The sequence below is a fragment of the Filicampus tigris genome, chromosome 2 (assembly GCF_054856515.1).
Source record: "Filicampus tigris isolate MCC_2025a chromosome 2, RoL_Ftig_1.0, whole genome shotgun sequence".
Taxonomy (NCBI): Eukaryota; Metazoa; Chordata; class Actinopteri; order Syngnathiformes; family Syngnathidae; genus Filicampus; species Filicampus tigris.
This window is the reverse complement of record NC_141218.1, coordinates 38,719,779-38,740,667: the sequence shown is the minus strand read 5'-3', so window position 1 is coordinate 38,740,667 and position 20,889 is coordinate 38,719,779. Positions and strand designations below refer to the sequence as shown.

Below are 20,889 nucleotides of genomic sequence, written 5' to 3'. Positions count from 1 at the left end.
TGTTAGAATTAAAAGCTCAAGAGTTAAACCTATAAATAATTTTAAAAAAAGTAAATTAAGGTAAGGTTATGATTAAGAAACACAAAGTTACTGGACTGACATAGCCCTAACAACCAAAGCTGGAATCGGGAGCTAGATAGGGCTGTAACGGTACGCTAAGTCACATTTCGGTTTGGTTCGGTTTCTTGGAAAGTTCGGTTCGGTATATTTTCGGTACAAAAAAAATGTTTTTTAAAAAAAATATGTTTACTTTGAAAAGATGACAAGTAAACGATACATGTTTGTTTTTTTGTTTTTTTAAATCATTCGGGTGATATTCTAAGAAATTACACCAGAATAAAAAATACACGAACAAGATCTCTTAATTTTGTAAATTATTAAGACACTGAAATCTTTAAACACTCAGCGGCAACAGCCTATGCCTATAACACATCTAATTATTCAAGTTAAAGACATGTTGTCATTACAGTACATATACACTTTTTGTGGTGAAAAAAAATACATACAATAACAGTTACAATTATTGCTAACTGTACTTTAAAACTATTTGTAATTAAATAAAGTAACTTTAAAGTCTTTATGAAATTATTTACACTTTTTAGGCATTAAAATCTTTGAATGTTCAACAGCATATTGTAACGAATTGGGTTATCTGTGTTGTGGTCGGATTTGTGTTTTGTTAAGTTGTGATCTTTCCGAGGTTCATGAATGCATCGTACGGCTAGCGAGAGAAGCAGCGGAGAACGAAGAACAGAGCTGTTGTACTTTGTTTTTGGCTAAAAATACTGCTTGCTTCCTCGTCTAAGAAACATTCAATGTCGGATGATGTCGTTTTAAGTGCTATTATGTTGGACGTGCTTGCTACAACATAGACGCCCACCTCATGTAGCAATGTCGGCACACAACTTTGGGACTTGTACATAGGGCTGGGCGATATGACTGAAAAGTATATCACGATATAAGTGTTTCATACTGGTCGATATCGCTATGTATTGATTTTTTTTCTTTTTTTAAACTATTGAAAATAATGACCCAAAAAAAATACATTTAGGTTATTTTATTTTAACATAATACTTAACCTTTAATAATAGGTCAATGTAACTATGAAAGAGTGAAATAACCTGGTCGATATAAACATTAAACAAACTCCATTTTAAAGATAATGTGCTTAGAAGGGCTGATAAATGTTTGAAAAACTGTCACAACCTAAGTATTTCATATCAGTCAATATTGATAACTATTGATTTTGTTTTAGACCTTGCCTTTAAATAACAGTTAACTGTTTTTTGTACATCATTATGTATAGTAATGTGCACTTTGTCCTCCATCAGTGCATTGTAAATGCGTATTTGCATTAGGTCTACCCCAAAGCAGTTGTTGACACACAAGCCTTGATTCATTGTTCATCCAATGTAAGCGAACGAATACTGTACTCTCTTGCAGTGCATACATCATCGTTGACCAACCGTCTTAGGACTACTTTTATCTTTTTAGCAGACTCATTATTGCCATAGTCCATTCATATTTTACTTGCTTGATTTTACCTAAAGTGCGATGCCGGTGTCGGATAAGGCTAACTACTGCTAGCATGTCTCCTCTACTTGTACACCATGGCTCCATCTACGGGTTTTTAATAGGGTTATCATGCATAATATTATTTAATTGTAAGAGTTGTACTGAGTCGAGTGGTCATTTATTTGAGCAAAGTTCCGGCGCTCGTCGCGCACGGCCGCCGGGCCCGCGAGCGTGGTGCACGGCCGCCGGGGCCATGAGCATGCTCCGTTGAGTTAACAGCTTCTTGTTGTTGGTTTAAATGCTTCTTCCTTGTTGGTTTTAAAGCTGCTTCTTCTTTGTTTTAAACGCTTCTTCTTCATATTTGGAGGCGGAAGCGCGCTGCCTACATCACGCACCATGCTGCGATCGGGTTTGTTTTTCTATTGAACGTTTTATCGAAGGCATTTTTGTATTGGTATCGATCACGTGTCAATCGCAATACATATCGATATCGAATTATCAGCCCAGCCCTACTTATACACGGACCTTTCCCCATCAGCGATTTTAACAGGAAAGCTAGAATGTTCCCAAACAGGAGACCGCAGTGTACGGGGGACCTTCGAGCTCTGGCTTGTTTACGTATGCCATTATAAAGCCATTTATCCATGCATTTATGATTTATCACGGCTTCTGGCGTCCTGGCTCCTATTTAGTACCGCCGCCCTCCTCTCCCACGTGCAACAATCAATAGCGCCCGTGCGTAAGCTCGCGCTAATAACTGGACCGAACCGAACATGCCATACCGAAATGGATTAATACACCCACGTGTACCGTTACACCCCTAGAGCTAGGTAATGTGGACGAGAACTGTAACACGGTAGCCTACACAACCCACTAAAATAACCAATTCATGGCCAACCTACTGTAATCGCGGTAAAATAGCCAACTCACGGCAGGCTCAGAAATACTCGCTCTGGCGATTGACCAATCAGAGCCGGTCACGGCAAAATAATGCTAGCAGGAGAGTTGCTGGTCACGGCAAAATAACCACTGCCTACATGTTAACCAGTCTATCAGATGTCATTTTCTCAGCCTTGTGTCTTGTGATCGTTCCCACTATGGTCAATTTTGAGGGGGAGCAGCTCCTCACCGTGAGGGTCCTTGCAGCTTTTGCTGCTCGGGCCCTAATAATAATAATAATTTCTACGAAAACAATAGGGTCCTACAATTATGTGTTGGATTTAGAAATACTGTAATCACATGATTTTTGTTACTTCACTCAAAAATTCTGAGCGTTTAATGGTGTTTACAGTATTTTCTTTTTCTTGTAAAGTTGCATTTTATTTCATGGTAATTATTTTTAAAGTTTGTTGCATGAAAAAAAAATCACATTACTGTATGCAGTGTGTATCAAATGCTGACAATCAATTTTTTTTGTTGTCGAAGGTATAGTTTCATAGGTGTCACATATGTGTTTATATGATGTTTCTACGTGCTAGTGGCCAGTGTGTGTTCCTGTGATGAGCACGAGGGTCTCTGTGATATCAACTGCTGCTGCGACAGAGAGTGTGGTCAGAAGATGTCTCTGTTCACTGGCTGCTCAATGCTCACCATCAGGCAAGTGTCTGCGCCCGTTTGTGATAGTGTGGGTGGTAGATTTGGGCATTACATTTGCCACTACATTTGCATTCGGACGATTCCAGTTCTGGTTCTTTGATTCGATTCCGGTTCCTAACAATTCTCGATTCCCATTCTTACCCCAAAAAAACAACAAAAAAAAAACGTTATTTTTGGACAAATCACATGAACTTCACTGTTCTTTAATTTCATGAACTTTTTACTATTTGTGAACTTTACCATGAATACAGAGCAGCACCGCGAAACGACGGCACAGCTTGACACCACACAACAGCAAAACAGTGAGGTGACTGCTCAGCCGGGGGCAACCACTAAATGTCTAAACACAGTGGAAGCCCGACTTGTTGATGTGACACTACAACGTGATGAGGCCCGAGCCCTCACTGCAGACTCCCCAGCTGATGAAACTGACTCCGACGGCGCTGTCCTGACCCAGAAAAATTGCATATGCTCTGGCTTCCTACAAAAACACAAATTGTGAACAAGAGAAGCTGTTGAGTGTTGCCCCTTCAGAAGTTCCCAGACTGAAATCTGACATGACCAAATTGGCTGAACGACCCTCCAAAGACCAATTCCGACAGGTTGAAGCAGAACACAAGCGTGCTCGTTTGTTGCTGGACCAAGCGTCCAACCAAATTACTTATCTCAAACAACTTCAAACCCTTCGACAAGAACACACTGCAGATGTGGACTGCTCGACCGACCTCAAAACGCAATTGGCATTTGCTGAAACTAAGTACAGCCGCCTCCAACAGTGTCAACAAGACCAAGAAGCGGAGTTAGCACAGGTAAAGCATTAGCTACAGCGCTCACGGCAGTTAAATGCCGCCTGCGAAGCTCCCCTGCATGACCCTTGTCCAGGGGACCAACTTCCTAAAACCAGTAATTGAGTAATGACTGCCCCACCTTTCAAAACATCACCAGGGTTGGAGCCAAAAACCGAATGGAACATGCCACGGGTGGCCGCCATTTCCTTGGTCCAAGCGTCACAAACATCAACGCCCGCACGAGACTCAATGCCACCACCCGCTGTAGCCTCCAGCCGCAGTTGAGCACCTACTCCTAAACCTGGAGTACGCACAAGTGTGCCCTGGGAGGATTTAGACGAATTGGCACGTAACATCCAGAAGTTTAAACCTGGATCAGCGCGTTCCGTCAACTCGTCAGAATACATTCAGGACATAGACTACTACCTACAACGTTTCCCTATGGATAACCTTGACGACAAGCTCTATCTAATTAAGATGACTTCTAGTCGAGTAGTCAACCGATTCCTTGAGCGACAACCCGCTTAAGTGTTAGCCGAGCCTAATACTTTACACCGAGCAAGGGCCCGCAAATTCGATGACTCTCTTAGTGCTGCCGGTATGACAGCATCCTTGCCTGTAAAACAAGGGAAGCAAGAGTCCCCTCGAGCCTATTATGGCCGCCTGCGCGATGCGTATTTTGGGGCTGGTAACCAACCTGACATGAAAGAGGATCCAAACTTAAAAAAAACTGTTTGTAGAGAACCTCCATCCAGATCTCAGCCACTACCTGGGGTTGGCGTTGTGTCCCCAGACACTAACCAGTTCTCAGATGCGCGATTTAGCTGCGAGATGCTTTGCAAAGCTCAGGACCCGAACCCCCAAAATAGCCCACGCTGGGGTCTACAATGTAAACTCCGACAGAACTCGAGGGTGCCAGACCCGATACCTCTGATGAGTCCCAATCAAAACCACGGAAGCCATTTCCTCGCAACCACCGGAATGCTTCCACGTGGTCCAGACAACCTCAAAACCGTAAGGCACATCCAAAACATAATGACAACTATGAAGCGTCACGCTCGGATGACGAGTGGCATCCTAAACCACGCCGCGACTCCAAAAACTTTAAAGATGAACCCAACTCACGTTCCTATTCAAAACGTGACAAAACTGAATGTGAATCTGCTCCGTCAAAACGGTTATCTGACGGTCACTCTGGAGCGAGTTCTGTCCTATGATGCCCTCGTAAACACATTGTTTGAACAACTCAGCGCAGCATCGCGAGCTAATGACCAAATCCTTTGCCTGCAACACTGTTCACTCATTATCAATGCTTTCTCCTCGACAAACACCCAATTGAATTCTGTGCTATGCTCCACTGGTCCATTCGGGTCATGGAGTTCGACCACCCAGTCTACGTGTCACCTGTCGAGTCAGTTCCACTGCTTATTGGTCAGGGTTTGCTCTTCCGCGTTAAACCTCTCATTGACTACAAAATCTTCAAATCTGGGCTCAAGTGCAGCAGGCTCTGCCGACGCGGCCGCCCTATCTCAACCAAGCCCAGTGTTGTGCTGTCAGCCAATTACAGCCACTAACACAGAAACGGGTAACTTTGATTTGGGGCCGGTGCCTGCGAACCCTAAACTGAAAGACCCCGAACCACTTTGCAAAAGTCACCTGCAAAATTACGACACATTTCTGTGCCATCTTGACCCACCATGACATGATGAAAAGTACGTCCCCCATGTCTGGGGAGGTGTCAGACTGCAAGGTACCCTTGTAGAAGACGCTGTCCTTGCCTTGTGGGCCGACAAATCGGCTGTCACCTCAGCTTTTGTCGAGGACTTACGCGCTAACAATTCTGACGTCCCTTTTGTTCCCAAGTCGTGCCGTTTTCCGTCAAACACAGATCCCCCATCTGTAGTCATTGCAATGGGCGTGTGTGACTTGGACCGCCAGTGGGGTCAGCGCTCGCTAACCCACTATTTCTTGGTAGGCCGTGACGCGCCCCATACCATCTTCATTGGTGCGGATTTTCTTGTCCGTCTCGTTGTCCATGTAGACACCATTAATAACGTCTTGTGATCCCTCACCACATCTGAACCTTGGACTTGTGTACCCAGTCTTTCGAACATGAAGTCCAGACAAACCATCCCAGATGCTTGTAAAATTTTCAACGAGGATGAAGTAGTTGCCCCAGCTACAACTATCAACATTCCCATCCGCTTGGCTGTGCGACCAAAACAGTCTTTGGCTAGTTGCTCTGCCTTCTTTCAGTCCTTACCTGAATTTGCTGATCTGTTGCTGTCTTTGGAAGCCAACCCCATCGTGGATACATACATCACCATGCTCATCTTGGTCCACAATCTCATGCCACACGACATCCATATACCAAAAGCAACTAGGCTAGGCCGGCTTATCCGCTCTGACTTTCACAATTTCACCCTCACATTTCCTGTGGTGGGCCACATTCCGCCAAACTCATTTCCAACTGAGTGCAGGGATGGCAGGCAACTCATTCAGCTGTTTCGAATCATTACTGTCAGCCCGATAGGTCCTACTAACGATATAGACATCGTCAGAGTAGACCTGGCCGCAGACCAACAGTTGGAGGTCCACACGCTCAGCGCGGTGCCACTAGCGCCTCCCAACTCAGTGCCCGTGGAGCCCGAGCCACTTCGGCCGATGACTCCCTCAGATGGGTGCCCCCAACCCTACCCGGAATTTGAGGCACACATTCAAGAGATCTTGCTTAGAGCTGATGCACTACAATCCGATCTGGATCGCCAACGCTTGCGTGCGGTCCTCATGAAATACACTTTCTCCTTTGCTAAGGGCTCCCTGGACTATATCACAGAGACCCTCGTGCTCACTATGGTCCTACTCAGCCCGGAGCTCCACCAACATTTGTACGACAGTACAAAATTCCCATAGCCTCCTACGAACCGCTGCAGGACACTATCGATGACTTGAGAAGGTCATAATCCGCCCATGCAACTGCACATACTCGGCTCCACTATGGCTGGTCTTGAAACCAAGCGGCAAGTGAAGACCAACAATCGACTACCCCAAGTTGAACCAACAGGTTCCTCATTCGCGATGGCCCATGACGCAACGCCAACAAGAACCTCTGAAAGTGCAAACGTAGAATTTTTCACCACCATTGACGTGGCTTTGGGTTTCTGGACGATCACAGTTGACCCCAAGAATCAACATAAATTAGCGTTCACATTTGCGAATAAACAATACACTTTCACTCGGTGCCCATTCGGCTACGCCAACTCACCCGCCGAATTCAACATCTTCCTCAATAAGGCATGCACTGATGCTGCTGCCAGGGGCAACCTCATTTATAAGGGTGTAACGGTCCGCTAAATCACGTTTTGGTTCGTTTTTTTGGAAACTTCGGTTCGGTATATTTTCGGTACAAAAAATTATTTTTTAGAAAAATATTTTTATTTTGAAAAGATGTCAAGTAAACTGGACTTTTTTTTTTCGAAAAAATCGAACCATTTGGGTGATATAAGAAATTACACCAGAATAAAAAATACACTAACAATAAAGTTCTCTAAGTATTCAAGTTAAAGCCAAGTTGTGATTACACCACATATATACACTTTTTGTGATGAAAAAAATACATACAATAACAGTTACAATTATTGCTAACTATATTAAAACTATTTTAAAAAAAAAATACAGTAACTTTAAAAAGTCTTAATGAAATTGTTTACACGTTTTAGGCATTGAAACCTTTGAATGTTCAACAGCATATTGTAACGAATTGGGTTATCTGTGTTGTGGTCGGATTTGTGTGTTGCTGAGTTGTGATGTTTCCGAGGTTCATGAATGCATCTTACAGCAAGCGAGTGGAGCAGCGGAGAAAGAAGAGCGCAAGCAGTTGTACTTGGATTAATAAAAACGTGATAATTAAACTTCGTCTGTTCCTGGAAGACGCTACAATATGATAAATCTCGCTAATTAAGTTTGACGTTTTTGCTCCTTTGTCTAAGAAACATTCACAGTTGGATGATGCCGTGCCTGTTAGACGTGCTACCTGCCGCCCATCTCACGTAGCAATGTCGCCACACAACTTTCAGACATAACCGCGTACCTTTCCCCATCTGCGATTTTAACAGGACAGCCAGAACGTTACCAAACAGGAGACCGCAGTGTACGGGGGGACTTTCGAGCTCTGGTTCTTTTCTGGCTCTCAATGTTGTGCCGCCACTCTCTTCTCCCGCATGCAACAGTCAATAGCGTTCGTGCGTAAGCTCGCGCTAATAAGTGGCCCTAACTGAACGCAAGTGGACCGAACCGAACATGCCATACCGAAACGTATTAATATACCTACGTGTACCGTTAACCCCTACTCATTTATGTTGATGTCACAATAATGAGGAGTCCCACTTTGGAGGATCACCTGGCGGAGGTCGACCACGTGCTTGCACAGCTGCCTGCAGCAGGTGCCGAAGTGTCCCTTTTGAAAGGACAGTAGTGCCGCACAAAGGTCAACTAAGTGGGGCTCTTGGTTGGCCCATACGGGATTGAACCACAATCCAGTCGCATTCAAGGCCTTCTTGACATCAAAACCCTCCATTGATGTGTCAAAATTTAGTAGGTTCTGTGGCGTGTGCAACTACTCCGCCAGTTCATCGAGCACTTTGCTGACATAGCACGCCCCCTTACTAACCTTCTCTAAAAGGACCCACCTTTCATCTGGGGCGTCGACCAAGAGGAAGCCATGAACACACTGAAACAGAATTTATGCTCGGCCCCCTGCCTCACATACCCTGACTGCGACAAAGAATTCTTCCTGGAAGTAGGCTTCTCTGACTATTGTTTCAGCGCAGGCTTATACCAAAAACACAACCAAGACAAACGTGTTGTTGCGTATGCCAGCAAAACACTCAACGGTCACGAATTAAAATACTCAGACTGCGAAAAAGCCTTGCTGTCCACGGTTTGGGCAGTCAAACACTTTTCAAACTACATTGGATGTCAAAAGGTCACCATTGACACAAACCATCATCCGGTTCTCAATAATCAATGCATTAGGGACGGAGTCGTGACGAACGCTTGCATCGCCGGCTCGCTTATGGCGTTACAAAGCTACGACGTTCAGGTCCACTATGCATAAAAGTCTAAGCTACCATTAGGTTCCAATCTAGTGGTCTGTCAAAACTGCTTGTCGATCGATGCAACATTGCCGACAAATGTCGACGCCGGGCCAACGCCTGAGTTCACGCGCCACCGTTACTTCGACAAGCATGTCACCTGCACCAGTGAATATCCGGGGAACAGATGTTGAGAGAGTCTCAACTTACAAGTACCTGGGTGTTCATCTGAACAATAAACTGGACTGGTGCGACAACACAGACGCCCTCTATAGAAAGAGTCAGAGCAGACTCTTCCTACTCAGGAGACTGAGGTCTTTTGGGGTTCAGGGGACACTCCTCAGGAACTTTTATGACTCGGTGGTTGCATCGGTCATCTTCCAGGGAGTGGTCACCTGGGCAGGCGGCGTCTCGGCCCGGGACAAGAAGCGGCTGGACAAACTGGTCAGGAGGGCCGGCTCTGTCCTGGGCTGCTCCCTGGACTCTGTGGACTCGGTGGGGGACAGGAGGATGTTGGCCAAGCTGTCATCAATGCTGGGCAACCCGGACCACCCCCTCCAGGGCACCCTAACAGCACTCCACAGCACCTTCAGTGACAGACTGTTACACCCTCGCTGTGCAAAGGAGAGATTCCGCCGTTCCTTCTTGCCTGCTGCTGTCAGACTCTTTAACAAGAACATTGTGTAGTCTCTACAAACTGGCGGACATTAGTGCAATTGTGCAGTCCTGCACCTGAGCTCATATCGTGCAATACCCAATATTCCCCACTACTGTAATACTGTGCAATACTCAACATTCCCCACTACCGTTAGTCTAGTTTTATTTTTATCCAATGCTGTTCCTTACATTTCACTACAGCACTGCAGCACTGTCACTTACTTAGAGTATTTTTTCCTCTGTACTATGTACAGGCCGAAATGAGTGTTCCTCATATTTTTTATGTAGATGTAGGTTGGTGTGTATATACATGTGTATATACACATGTTACTGCGTATATCTACATAGGTTTGATTCTAAATGTTTGCCGTCAATGTTATACATTAATGGCCACATTATGCCGCCGCCCCTGTGTGACCTATATCTTTGCTACTGTAACAATGAAAATTTCCCCACTGTGGGATCAATAAAGGCATTCTTATCTTATCTTATCTTATCTTATCTTATGTCTGCCAGGATATGCACATGGCCAATGTGGATGGCTGTTCTTACCATCAGCAAGCCCAGCTGCAAGCTGGGGTGGGCATCGCTTGGGTAAATGACACTAAATGGTAAAAACTACCACCATTTCAATTGGGCCCATATTCCTCACAATATGCGGAAATACAGTAGCTGGAATCCTAATCACACTGAAATTGGCAATTGAACACAAATTCACAGTTCTGGTCACTTGTACGGACTCAAACTATGCCCGCCTTGCCTTCACCTGCCACTGGCCGACGTAGTGCCGCAATGGGTTCCTTACATCAGCAGGGAAATCCGTCAAACACTGTGATCTTATTCTGACATTCTGACGTGCGACCACCTAGTCTAGGAAAATGACATGCACGTCTACTGGAAGAAGGTCCGGGGACACTCAGAAGTTCCGGGACAGGACAAATACTTCAATTATCTAACTGACAAATTTGCCAAACAAGGTGGACTTCATGTTGGCATGTTGACCCTTTGTGGCTTCCCATCCAACCCACCCTGGAAGTCCAGGTTCTCACTCGACTCATGCCAAGTCCACCGCTTTTGCAGAAAATATTCGTCTAACCAATCCATTTCCGGTATTTCAACAGTTCAAACGGCTGACATGATTACTCAACAATCCAATGACTCAACATTGCATAAAATCGCCAGCTACCCTGTTACCAGCCCCGTTTCATCAGACGATCTAACCGCTGACATTAAAACGTTTTTTTTGCTCGTTTTTTGACAGGCCACGCCTAGTAAAAGGCCTTCTCGTTCATGACTCAGTGGACTTTGCTTGCCTTCGTTTTGTGGTCCTGCTGAGCCAAAGGGTGTTATTACTAGAGCATTGTTTTTCAAACTGTGTGCCGCGGCGAGATATTGTCAGGTGTGCCGTTGGAAATTATCTAATTTGTGTGCCTGTGCGGTCCAGCGCCTGGCAGCGTAATCATGTCTTTACTACATTGTAGTACTCTTCCATACCAGCAGGTGGCAGCAGCAGGTAGCCAATTGTTTTTGTATAGAGACAAGCGAATTCACGCATGTTTATCTAAACAGGCCCATGTTTCACACTGAGTCAGTATCAATATGAAACATTACTAAATACTTTTTTTTTGTTTATTTAATTCCTATTCAAGACGTCATAATATAACATCATTCTTCAATGTTAAAAAATGCTTATATAAACATTATACCACTTATCTTGTTAAAATAAGCTTCATTTTTTTTCCCGCAATTTCAGTTGCTGGTGTGCCGCAGGATTTTTTTCAATGAAATGAATGTGCCTTGACTCAAAAAAGTTTAAAAAACACTGTGCTAGAGTATGCCCACGACATACCTTACACAGGTCACCGCGGATTCAGAGCCATGGTCACAGCACTACAACAAGAGGCATACTGGCCCCGCATGCACAATGATGTAGCAGCATACATTAAAGGATGCCTGGTATGCTGCCAGTTTCAACCATTAAACCCAAACCACAGACCACTACTCCAACAAAGAGGGGTCACACTTCCTTGGTCTGACCTCCAGATTGATTGGGTGGAGCCACTAACCAGGTCACTGCGAGGTAACCGCGTGGTGCCCCTAGCGGCAATTGAGTTAGTGCAGGCATTAACTCGAATCGCATACGTGAATACACATACGTGACATAACAACCACTCCGCTGCCAAACTAGTTTGTTTCGTAGCAGCAACGAACTGCGAGGTGGTCCGTGTCAACAAATAAATAGTTGGGCCGAGCCGGGGGAAACTGTACGTCATCACAACATGTGACATAATGGATCGATCACAAGAGAGAATGCACGCGGCGTTGTATATGCAGCAACAATTTCTGATGTGTGTGTGGCATGTGTCACAAACCTGTCGCCAACATGTCTCACAATGCGTCAGTCACGTGAGTTGTCGCCCGCGACACGGGAGTATAAAGAAGCCTAAAGAAGCGTTTCGCCGAGTAGGCTGAGATGAACTTTGGTTGCCTCGTGACCATGTCACACGCATGAGGGCCGAATACTGGTCTTCATAAATTACTAAACAAATACAAAAATCACTCGCATTTGGCGAATAGAATGAATAGAATAGCTTAATTTCACCCCCTGGACATGTTTTAGCTCTCTGTATGTCGGCTATTGAAAGTTTACTACTGGGCTGGTAGAAGCTTTATACTAATTTCATCGACATTACAGTGTAGTGAACTGGTTAACAACATCACCTGTCGTTCTTGACAGAAGTCGCGGACCAAATCCACATGGTTGTCCTTCAAATGTTTGGATAATTTTGACGTTTGTCCCCTTCGCGATCTCGAGGCATACTTTGTAGCACCGCTTGCACTGCGGTGCTTCTGTGGTCAGTGGCTCGCCTTTGTCATTCGGTTTGAAGCCGAAGTACTTCCACACCGTACTTCGGGCCCCCGTTTTATCGAGTACGGACTTTTCTTCAGCTGGCATCTTTGTTCCTCGTTGTCTTCCACCTGCTTTGTCTGTGCGACTACTTTCCTTTTTTTTTTTTCCTCAGAAGTACAGCTTTATTAAATGCAATATACTTGAACATTCAACAAAATGCAACCCATCTACTTGACAGGTAACAGGAATCAAAAGATAGATCCGGGGCCAACTAAAGTACACAGTCATGAAAAATGGCATCACACTGGGGACCAGTGGAACGTCATCACACTGGGGCAAAAAAATATGACTGTGTTATTCACCTCACTTAATCAGACTGAACAGTCTAAAGCGGCTAAAGATTATTATACACTAATACACCAGCAAACGTCACGGTTTCACATCATTGTTTATTCGGGACCCACCCCCTCGATAACTTCGCAGTCTGTTGAACGCGATGAAATCCAAACCCTTTCAAAGAGAAATGAAAACCATGGCGACTTTACTTTCTTTCTTAGCATGTAAGGAGGCGGAGGCGCTTGGGCAACTATGTCACGCTCGCTGACCCGCTGTCTTAAATAAACAGGCTCCAATTGACCAATTCAACCACATTCAATAAAATGAAATAAAATTACAGTTTGTTTTTAAATGTTGATATAGTACAGTTTTAAAAACTCCAGTATTGTGATACTATACTGGTACCGGTATACCTTGCAACCCTACTATAGATGTATTTTCAGCAAACCTGCTGGTTTAAGGGGTTCTTCGATGCCCAACGTGTCATTCCAATTACTTTTTAGAGTTGTGTCAGTGATTTATCAGCCGTCTGTCAAATGTGGGGCCCACCTGCCAACACCACTCGACACACAACGTGCAGGGCAGTTAAGGGGAAGGAAGGAGCATCCGTCACAAGCTGGTCGCAAATGAATAAATATAGGGAAACACCGCGGATGTCTGTTTTTTTTTTACTTTTTTTTCTGTCACTCCAGCTGAAGTCCAATGGCAGTCCGCACCAGATACTGGGGCACAGCTCATTAATAATGCGATACGTGCCCCAGTGAAAGGGATCTGGCGACGCCTCTCGTCATATGCTACAATAATGACCTTTGAACTGCACTTAGTTCTTTAAAATGTTTGTCATTACCAAATTTACACCCATGCATATGTGATAGAAAAAATACAAAAACAAGACATTTACCTCACTAACTAGTGTGGCTATTTTTTTTTTTAGAATATATAGTAACACCCAAAAAAATTACCCACATCTCATGGGTGTTTTTTTTTTTTTTTTTTTTTTTTAGAACAGGCTCGCGGTGTACTCATAAAGCATCAGATTTATATGGCACTATTCTGGACAACAAGACACTCAAAGTGCTCACAATGAATACATTATTAATGCACTCATGCATTCACTCATGTTGGTGGAGTTACACTATGTTCTGTAGCAGGCTGACGGAAGCATGGCAGCCAGTATGCGTCTCAGGCCCCTCCGACCACCACCAAACATTCACACCCGGCTGTACATCAGTGTGTGTGGCACTGGAGGTGAAGTGGGTGAAGTGTCTTGCCCAAGGACACAACAATACGTGACTCAGACAGAGTTCGAATCCAACAGTGGACCCTCCGGTTACTGGACGGCCCGCTCTTACCTCTGAACCACGGCCACCCCATGGTTCTTTATTTTGTCAATCGAAAATTGATTTTGTTACCCTATACACAAATAACTAATAAAATTCTATTCCCAATTTCTGAATATCCAGTCTTTTAGCCCGTCAAAACACAAGTTTTAATAAACCCGGACAATCATATTTACATGAGGAAACACTAGAAAGTTTTGCCCTGGTTGATGCAAGGACACTTGTTCGAGTTTTCTCCCAGGTAAACCCAACAACCTGCCTTTTGGATCCAATTCCCACATTTCTTTTTAAGACATTTTATGGATTTTTTGAAGAACAAAATTTAAATATAGTCAATTGCTCTCTTCAGACAGGCTTCCCCGCTGCCTTTAAAACGGCGGTGGTGAAGCCCCTTCTGAAGAAGAGCGGTTCTGACCCGAGCGTTTTTAATAATTACAGACCCGTATCCAACTTACCGTTTTTAAGTAAGATTTTAGAAAAACTGGTTTTCATCCAGTTGAATCATTTTTTAAATACAAATAATATTTTGGAGAAATATCAATCTGGTTTTAGGATGAACCACAGTACGGAGACTGCTCTTTTAAGGATTTTAAATGATAGTAGGTGCACTGCAGACGTGAGAAAACTCACAGTCTTGGTGCTACTGGATCTAAGCGCTGCTTTTGATACAGTAGATCACCAAATTTTATTAAATAGACTTAAAAATCTAGTGGGCATCTCTGGTACTGTTTTTGACTGGTTTTATTCCTATCTCACAGACCGATATTTCTTCGTAAGTATGGATACTTGTTCCTCTAAAACTCATGAAATTAAATGTGGGGTTCCTCAAGGTTCGATTTTAGGCCCCCTACTTTTTAATCTTTATATGCTTCCCCTCGGGGATGTCATCAGGGGACACGGCATCAGCTTTCACAGCTATGCTGATGACACGCAGCTGTATATTGCCGTGTCTCCTGATGACACAGGACCCATTGATACCCTTTTAAATTGCATTTTAGATATCAAGTCATGCATGGCAGATAATTTCCTACAGCTCAATCAGGACAAGACTGAGGTTTTAGTCATCGGTCCCGAAGGTCAGAGAGAGAAGCTTTTACCAAAACTACACATTTTTAATCCCTCACATTGTGTGAAGAACCTTGGCGTCATTTTTGACTCTGAGCTCAGTTTTATTCCTCATATTAAAAATGTAACCAAGATTGGTTTTTATCACCTTAAGAATATCGCCAGAGTCCGCCCGTTTCTCTCTCAGGCTAACACGGAAGTGCTGATGCATGCCTTTATTTCCTGTCGTTTAGATTACTGTAATGCCCTGCTCTCTGGCCTCCCGAAAAAGAGCATTTCACCACTGCAACTACTGCAGAATTCAGCCGCTCGGGTGCTGACGAGAACCAGAGGGCGGGAGCACATTACGCCAGTTTTGAAATTGCTGTATTGGCTCCCTGTGTGTTTCAGGATCGATTTTAAAGTACTTTTATTAGTTTATAAATGTGTTAATGGTCTTGGGCCATCTTATTTATCTGATTTGCTTTTATCATACCAGCCCTCGCGGATCCTGAGGTCCTCTGGCGCCGGCCTTTTATTTATTCCAAGGGTGAGGACCAAAATGCATGGCGAGGCTGCATTCAGCCGTTTTGGTCCTCACCTTTGGAATAGCCTGCCAGAGGACGTCAGGTCTGCAGAGACTGTTGATATTTTTAAGAGGAAGCTCAAGACACACCTTTTTACTTTGGCTTTCAACAACTTTTAAATAATTTATCTTTTCTTTTGATTGAAGATAATTCTATGTTTTGCTTTGAATGTTTTAAAGCACTTTGAGTTGCATTTTTATGTATGAAAATAGCTATATAAATAAAATGTGATTGATTGATTGATTGTGATTGATTGATATGTATTACTCATTGAGGCAAAAAAATGCTAGGCCATGATACATATGGGATGATGTTTACATTACAGCTTGTGTTTTTTTTTTGCAGTGGCAACAAGCAGTTGTGCAGCCATGTCACTGCATCATATGCTTTGCAGTATACTGTGGAGGGGTACTCACAATTGCAGTCCTCTGTCCAGCAAGAGATGATTCATTACATCTTCTGCATTCAGTCACATTATCGTAAGTCCTAAATGGTCTTTTTTTTTTTGTTTTATTAGAAAACATTTAAATACCGTTTAAATTTTCCGGACTATACGTCGTTCCGGAGTACAAGTTGCACCAGCCATAAAATGCATAATAGAGAAGAAAAAAAACATATATAAGTCGCACTGGAGTATAAGTCGCCCCCAACCCCCCTCCACTCCCTCTCGGAATCCAAGTTGTCTCTGTCGTGCAAAGTAAATAAATGTGTCCATATAAATCTAATTAATAAAATTGTGCGCTTGGTATACATAATTTCCACCGAGCTACGATGGTAACATTTAGCTAACATCCACACATGTAGCATTACAAGAAAGTTACGGTAAGATTACTTTAAACTCACCAAAACGGTCGTAGATCGATTAAATAAGTTTATTTATCGGCGACCATGTAGAATGTTTCCAAGTCTCCAAAAGTATTTTTGTATTTGGTCGTAATTATCTCTTTGTTCGTCTCCTCCGCTCTCCGCTCCGTGCGTGTGTGTGTGTGGCTGGCTGATGATGCAATACCACACAGTACACTATTTTGTATAGATGGATTGATAGACAGTCAAATTGTCTTTTTATCATACTATTTTAATTACTTATTTAACACAATTTTAGATTTTAACTGTTTAAATTATTCATGCATTTTAATAGCTTTTAGGATTTCTTTTTATGTTTCTTTATGTGGGTTACAATAACACATAATACTATAATAATACAGTGATCCTTCATTCATCGCGGTTAGTGGGGGGACAGAACCCGGCGCGATAGGTGAAAAAACGCGAAGTAGCGTCGGACTTATTATTATTATTATGATTATTTTACATGATATTTATTGTACAGTTTTATTTTGGGGGGATTTGCACCACTGTTACGCTGTTGCGAACCCCGACATGGTTCCCACACTTCTAAATACTTGTTAATCAATCAATTTAACTATAAAAATGCAAAATGAAGAATATAATTACAGTACCAAGCTGTAGGCGGTGAGAGGAACATGAGCTTCAACCACGGCACCTGACGATCACGATGGAACGTTCGCTAAAAACTACGTTAACGTTTTAAATTTTTATCGTAAAATTGACTTACCTTAACTAGAATGCCATAGTGTAATTCATCCAATCCTGCACTTTAAAACGCTTGTCGTCATCGTGAAAAGTGAAAGTAAAACAGCTGCTTCTTCTTCTTCTTCGCCTGCTTTTTCTTCTTCTCCTCCTCCTACTTCATTTCAAAAACGAAGAAGAAGCATGGCCGCCGGCTAGGGATCATGCATTAACTTTATCTTTGCACAATAACATCAATAAAGTCCTTTGGATAAAATGCAACGCGGGATTGTAGTCAAGGTAAGCTGTTTTAAGACAACCTAACAAAACTAACAAACACTTTCACACTTGATTTGGCGATGTCAAAGTCGCCGCTGGCCGGCCGGGAGCGTGCTGCGCTGCGCTCACGACTTATAAACACAGCTGTTGTACTGTACTTTCCGATTTTTACAAAACTTTATTAGAGCAAACACATCATTACAAATACGGATGAGAAAGTATCCGGCTTGACTCTGACTTAATCAACGGCACATTTGAATAGTGGACGAGACTAAGTGAGAGGCTGCGATGATGCGCACACAGTCAGATCACGCACAGTACAGTGTGTGGAGGTAAATCCACTTGTGCTCTCGTTGGTCAATCTCGCGCTGGGAACCTCCTTTTATGAGTGCCTGCGGGTATGTACAAAGCCTCAGAGTCAACTCATATCTTTGAAACAATGCTTCTTTCTGCAATATAGCTCCCGATATGGCTGTATTGTTTCATTTTAAAGTTGTTATGAATGCTTCTGAAAAATCTGCAATGCACTGAGGGCACGAAAGTTGAAGCGCGAAGTATTGAGGGATCACTGTACACTACAGGTTATTCTGCCTGGAGGTGGGACTCGATGGCGAGCGCCTGGTGGCCGGGCTCAGCCCGAAAAGGACACGTAGGTCCCCCTTCCCATGGGCTCACCACTGGTGGGAGGGGCCAAAAGGGTCGGGTGCCGTGTGAGCTGGGCGGCGGCAGAAGACAGGGACCTTGGTGGTCCGATCCCTGGCAACAAAAACTAGCTCTTGGGACATGGAATGTCACCTCTCTGGCAGGGAAGGAGCCTGAGCTGGTGTGTGAGGCTGAGATGTTCCGATTAGATATAGTCGGGCTCACCTCCACGCACAGCTTGGGTTCTGGTCCCAGTCCTCTCGAGAGGGGTTGGACAACCTTCCACTCTGGAGTTGCCCAGGGTGAGAGGCGCCGAGCAGGTGTGGGCATACTTATTGCCCCCCGGATTGGCGCCTGTACATTGGGGTTTACCCCGGTGGACGAGAGGGTAGCCTCCCTCCGCCTGAGGGTAGGGAGACGGGTCCTGACTGTTGTTTGTGCTTATGCACCAAACGGCAGCGCAGAGTACCCACCCTTTTTGGAGTCCTTGGAGGGTGTGCTGGAGGGCGCTCCACCTGGGGACTCCATCATTCTGCTGGGGGACTTCAATGCTCACGTGGGCAATGACAGTGAGAACTGGAGAGGTGTGATTGGGAGGAACGCCCCCCCCGATCTGAACCCGAGCGGTGTTCGGTTACTGGACTTCTGTGCTCATCACGGATTGTCCATAATGAACACCATGTTCAAGCATAAGGGTGTCCATATGAGCACTTGGCACCAGGATACCCTAGGCCGCAGTTCGATGATCGACTTTGTAGTCGTATCATCGGACTTGCGGCCGCATGTTTTGGACACTCGGGTGAAGAGAGGGGCGGAGCTGTCAACTGATCACCATCTGGTGGTGAGTTGGCTCCGATGGTGGGGGAAGATGCCGGTCCGACCTGGCAGACCCAAACGTATTGTGAAGGTTTGCTGGGAACGTCTGGCAGAAATCCCTTGTCAGAAGGAGTTTCAACTCCCACCTCCGGCAGAACTTTTCCCACGTCCCGGGGGAGGCGGGGGACATCGAGTCCGAGTGGACCATGTTTCGTGCCTCCATTGTTGAGGCGGCCGATCGGAGCTGTGGCCGCAAGGTGGTCGGTGCCTGTCGTGGCGGCAATCCCCGAACCCGCTGGTGGACACCAGCGGTAAGGGATGCTGTCCAGCTGAAGAAGGAGTCCTATCGGGCCTTTTTGGCCTGCGGGACCCCGGAGGCAGCTGACGGGTACCGGCTGGCCAAGCGGAATGCAGCTCTGGCGGTTGCTGAGGCAAAAACCCGGGTGTGGGAGGAGTTCGGGGAGGCCATGGAAAATGACTTCCGGACGGCTTCGAGGAAATTCTGGTCCACCATCCGACGTCTCAGGAGGGGGAAGCAGTGTACCATTAACACTGTTTATAGTGGAGATGGGGTGCTGCTGACCTCAACTCGGGACGTTGTGGGTCGGTGGGGAGAGTACTTCGAAGACCTCCTCAATTCCACCGACACGCCTTCCACTGAGGAAGCAGAGCCTGGAGACTCTGAGGTGGATTCTCCTATCTCTGGGGTTGAAGTAACCGAGGTAGTCAAAAAGCTCCTCGGTGGCAAAGCCCCGGGGGTGGATGAGATCCGCCCGGAGTTCATAAAGGCTCTGGATGATGAGGGGCTGTCATGGTTGACACGTCTCTACAACATCGCGTGGACATCGGGGACAGTGCCTCTGGATTGGCAGACCGGGGTGGTGGTCCCCCTTTTTAAGAAGGGGGACCGGAGGGTGTGCTCCAATTACAGAGGGATCACACTCCTCAGCCTCCCCGGCAAGGTCTATTAAGGGGTGCTGGAGAGGAGGGTCCGTCGGAAGGTCGAATCCCGGATTCAGGAGGAGCAATGTGGTTTTCGTCCTGGCCGTGGAACAGTGTACCAGCTCTACACCCTCAGCAGGGTCCTCGAGGGTGCATGGGAGTTCGCCCAACCAGTCTACATGTGTTTTGTGGACTTGGAGAAGGCGTTCGACCGTGTCCCTCGGGGAGTTCTGTGGGGGGTGCTTCGGGAGTACGGGGTACCGAGCCCCCTGATAAGGGCTGTCCCGTCCCTGTACCACCGATGCCAGAGTTTGGTCCGAATTGCCGGCAGTAAGTCGGATTCGTTTCCTGTGGGGGTTGGACTCCGCCAAGGCTGCCCTTTTTCACCGATTCTGTTCATAACCTTTATGGACAGAATTTCTAGGCGCAGCCGAGGTGTCCAGGGGGTCCGGTTTGGTGGCCTCAGTATTGCATCTCTGCTTTTTGCAGATGATGTGGTACTGTTGGCTTCTTCAAGCCGCGATCTCCAACTCTCGGTGGAGCGGTTCGCAGCCGAGTGTGAAACGGTCAGAATGAAGATCAACACCTCCAAATCTGAGACCATGGTCCTCAGTCGGAAAAGGGTGGCGTGCCCTCTCCGGGTCGAGGATGGGATTCTGCCCCAAGTGGAGGAGTTCAAGTATCTTGGGGTCTTGTTCACGAGTGAGGGTAAGATGGAACGGGAGATCGACAGGCGGATCGGTGCAGCGTCTGCTGTGATGCGGACCCTGTATCGGTCTGTCGTGGTGAAGAAGGAGCTTAGCCGAAAGGCGAAGCTCTCAATTTACCGGTCGATCTACGTTCCTACTCTCACCTTTGGTCATGAGCTGTGGGTCA

General features: G+C 45.3%; 1 protein-coding gene across 3 annotated transcripts in view; it reads left to right on the top strand.

The window, feature by feature from the left end:
• tctn1 (tectonic family member 1) overlaps positions 1 to 20,889 on the top strand; it is an 85,423-nt gene that overhangs the window by 1,153 nt on the left and 63,381 nt on the right. For all 3 annotated transcript variants that reach the window (XM_086024156.1, XM_086024154.1, XM_086024155.1), the window contains exons 2-3: positions 2,994 to 3,111; positions 16,153 to 16,286. In XM_086024156.1, coding sequence (XP_085880282.1) covers positions 2,994 to 3,111; positions 16,153 to 16,286 — 252 coding nt within the window. The remainder of the gene's footprint in view (positions 1 to 2,993; positions 3,112 to 16,152; positions 16,287 to 20,889) is intronic.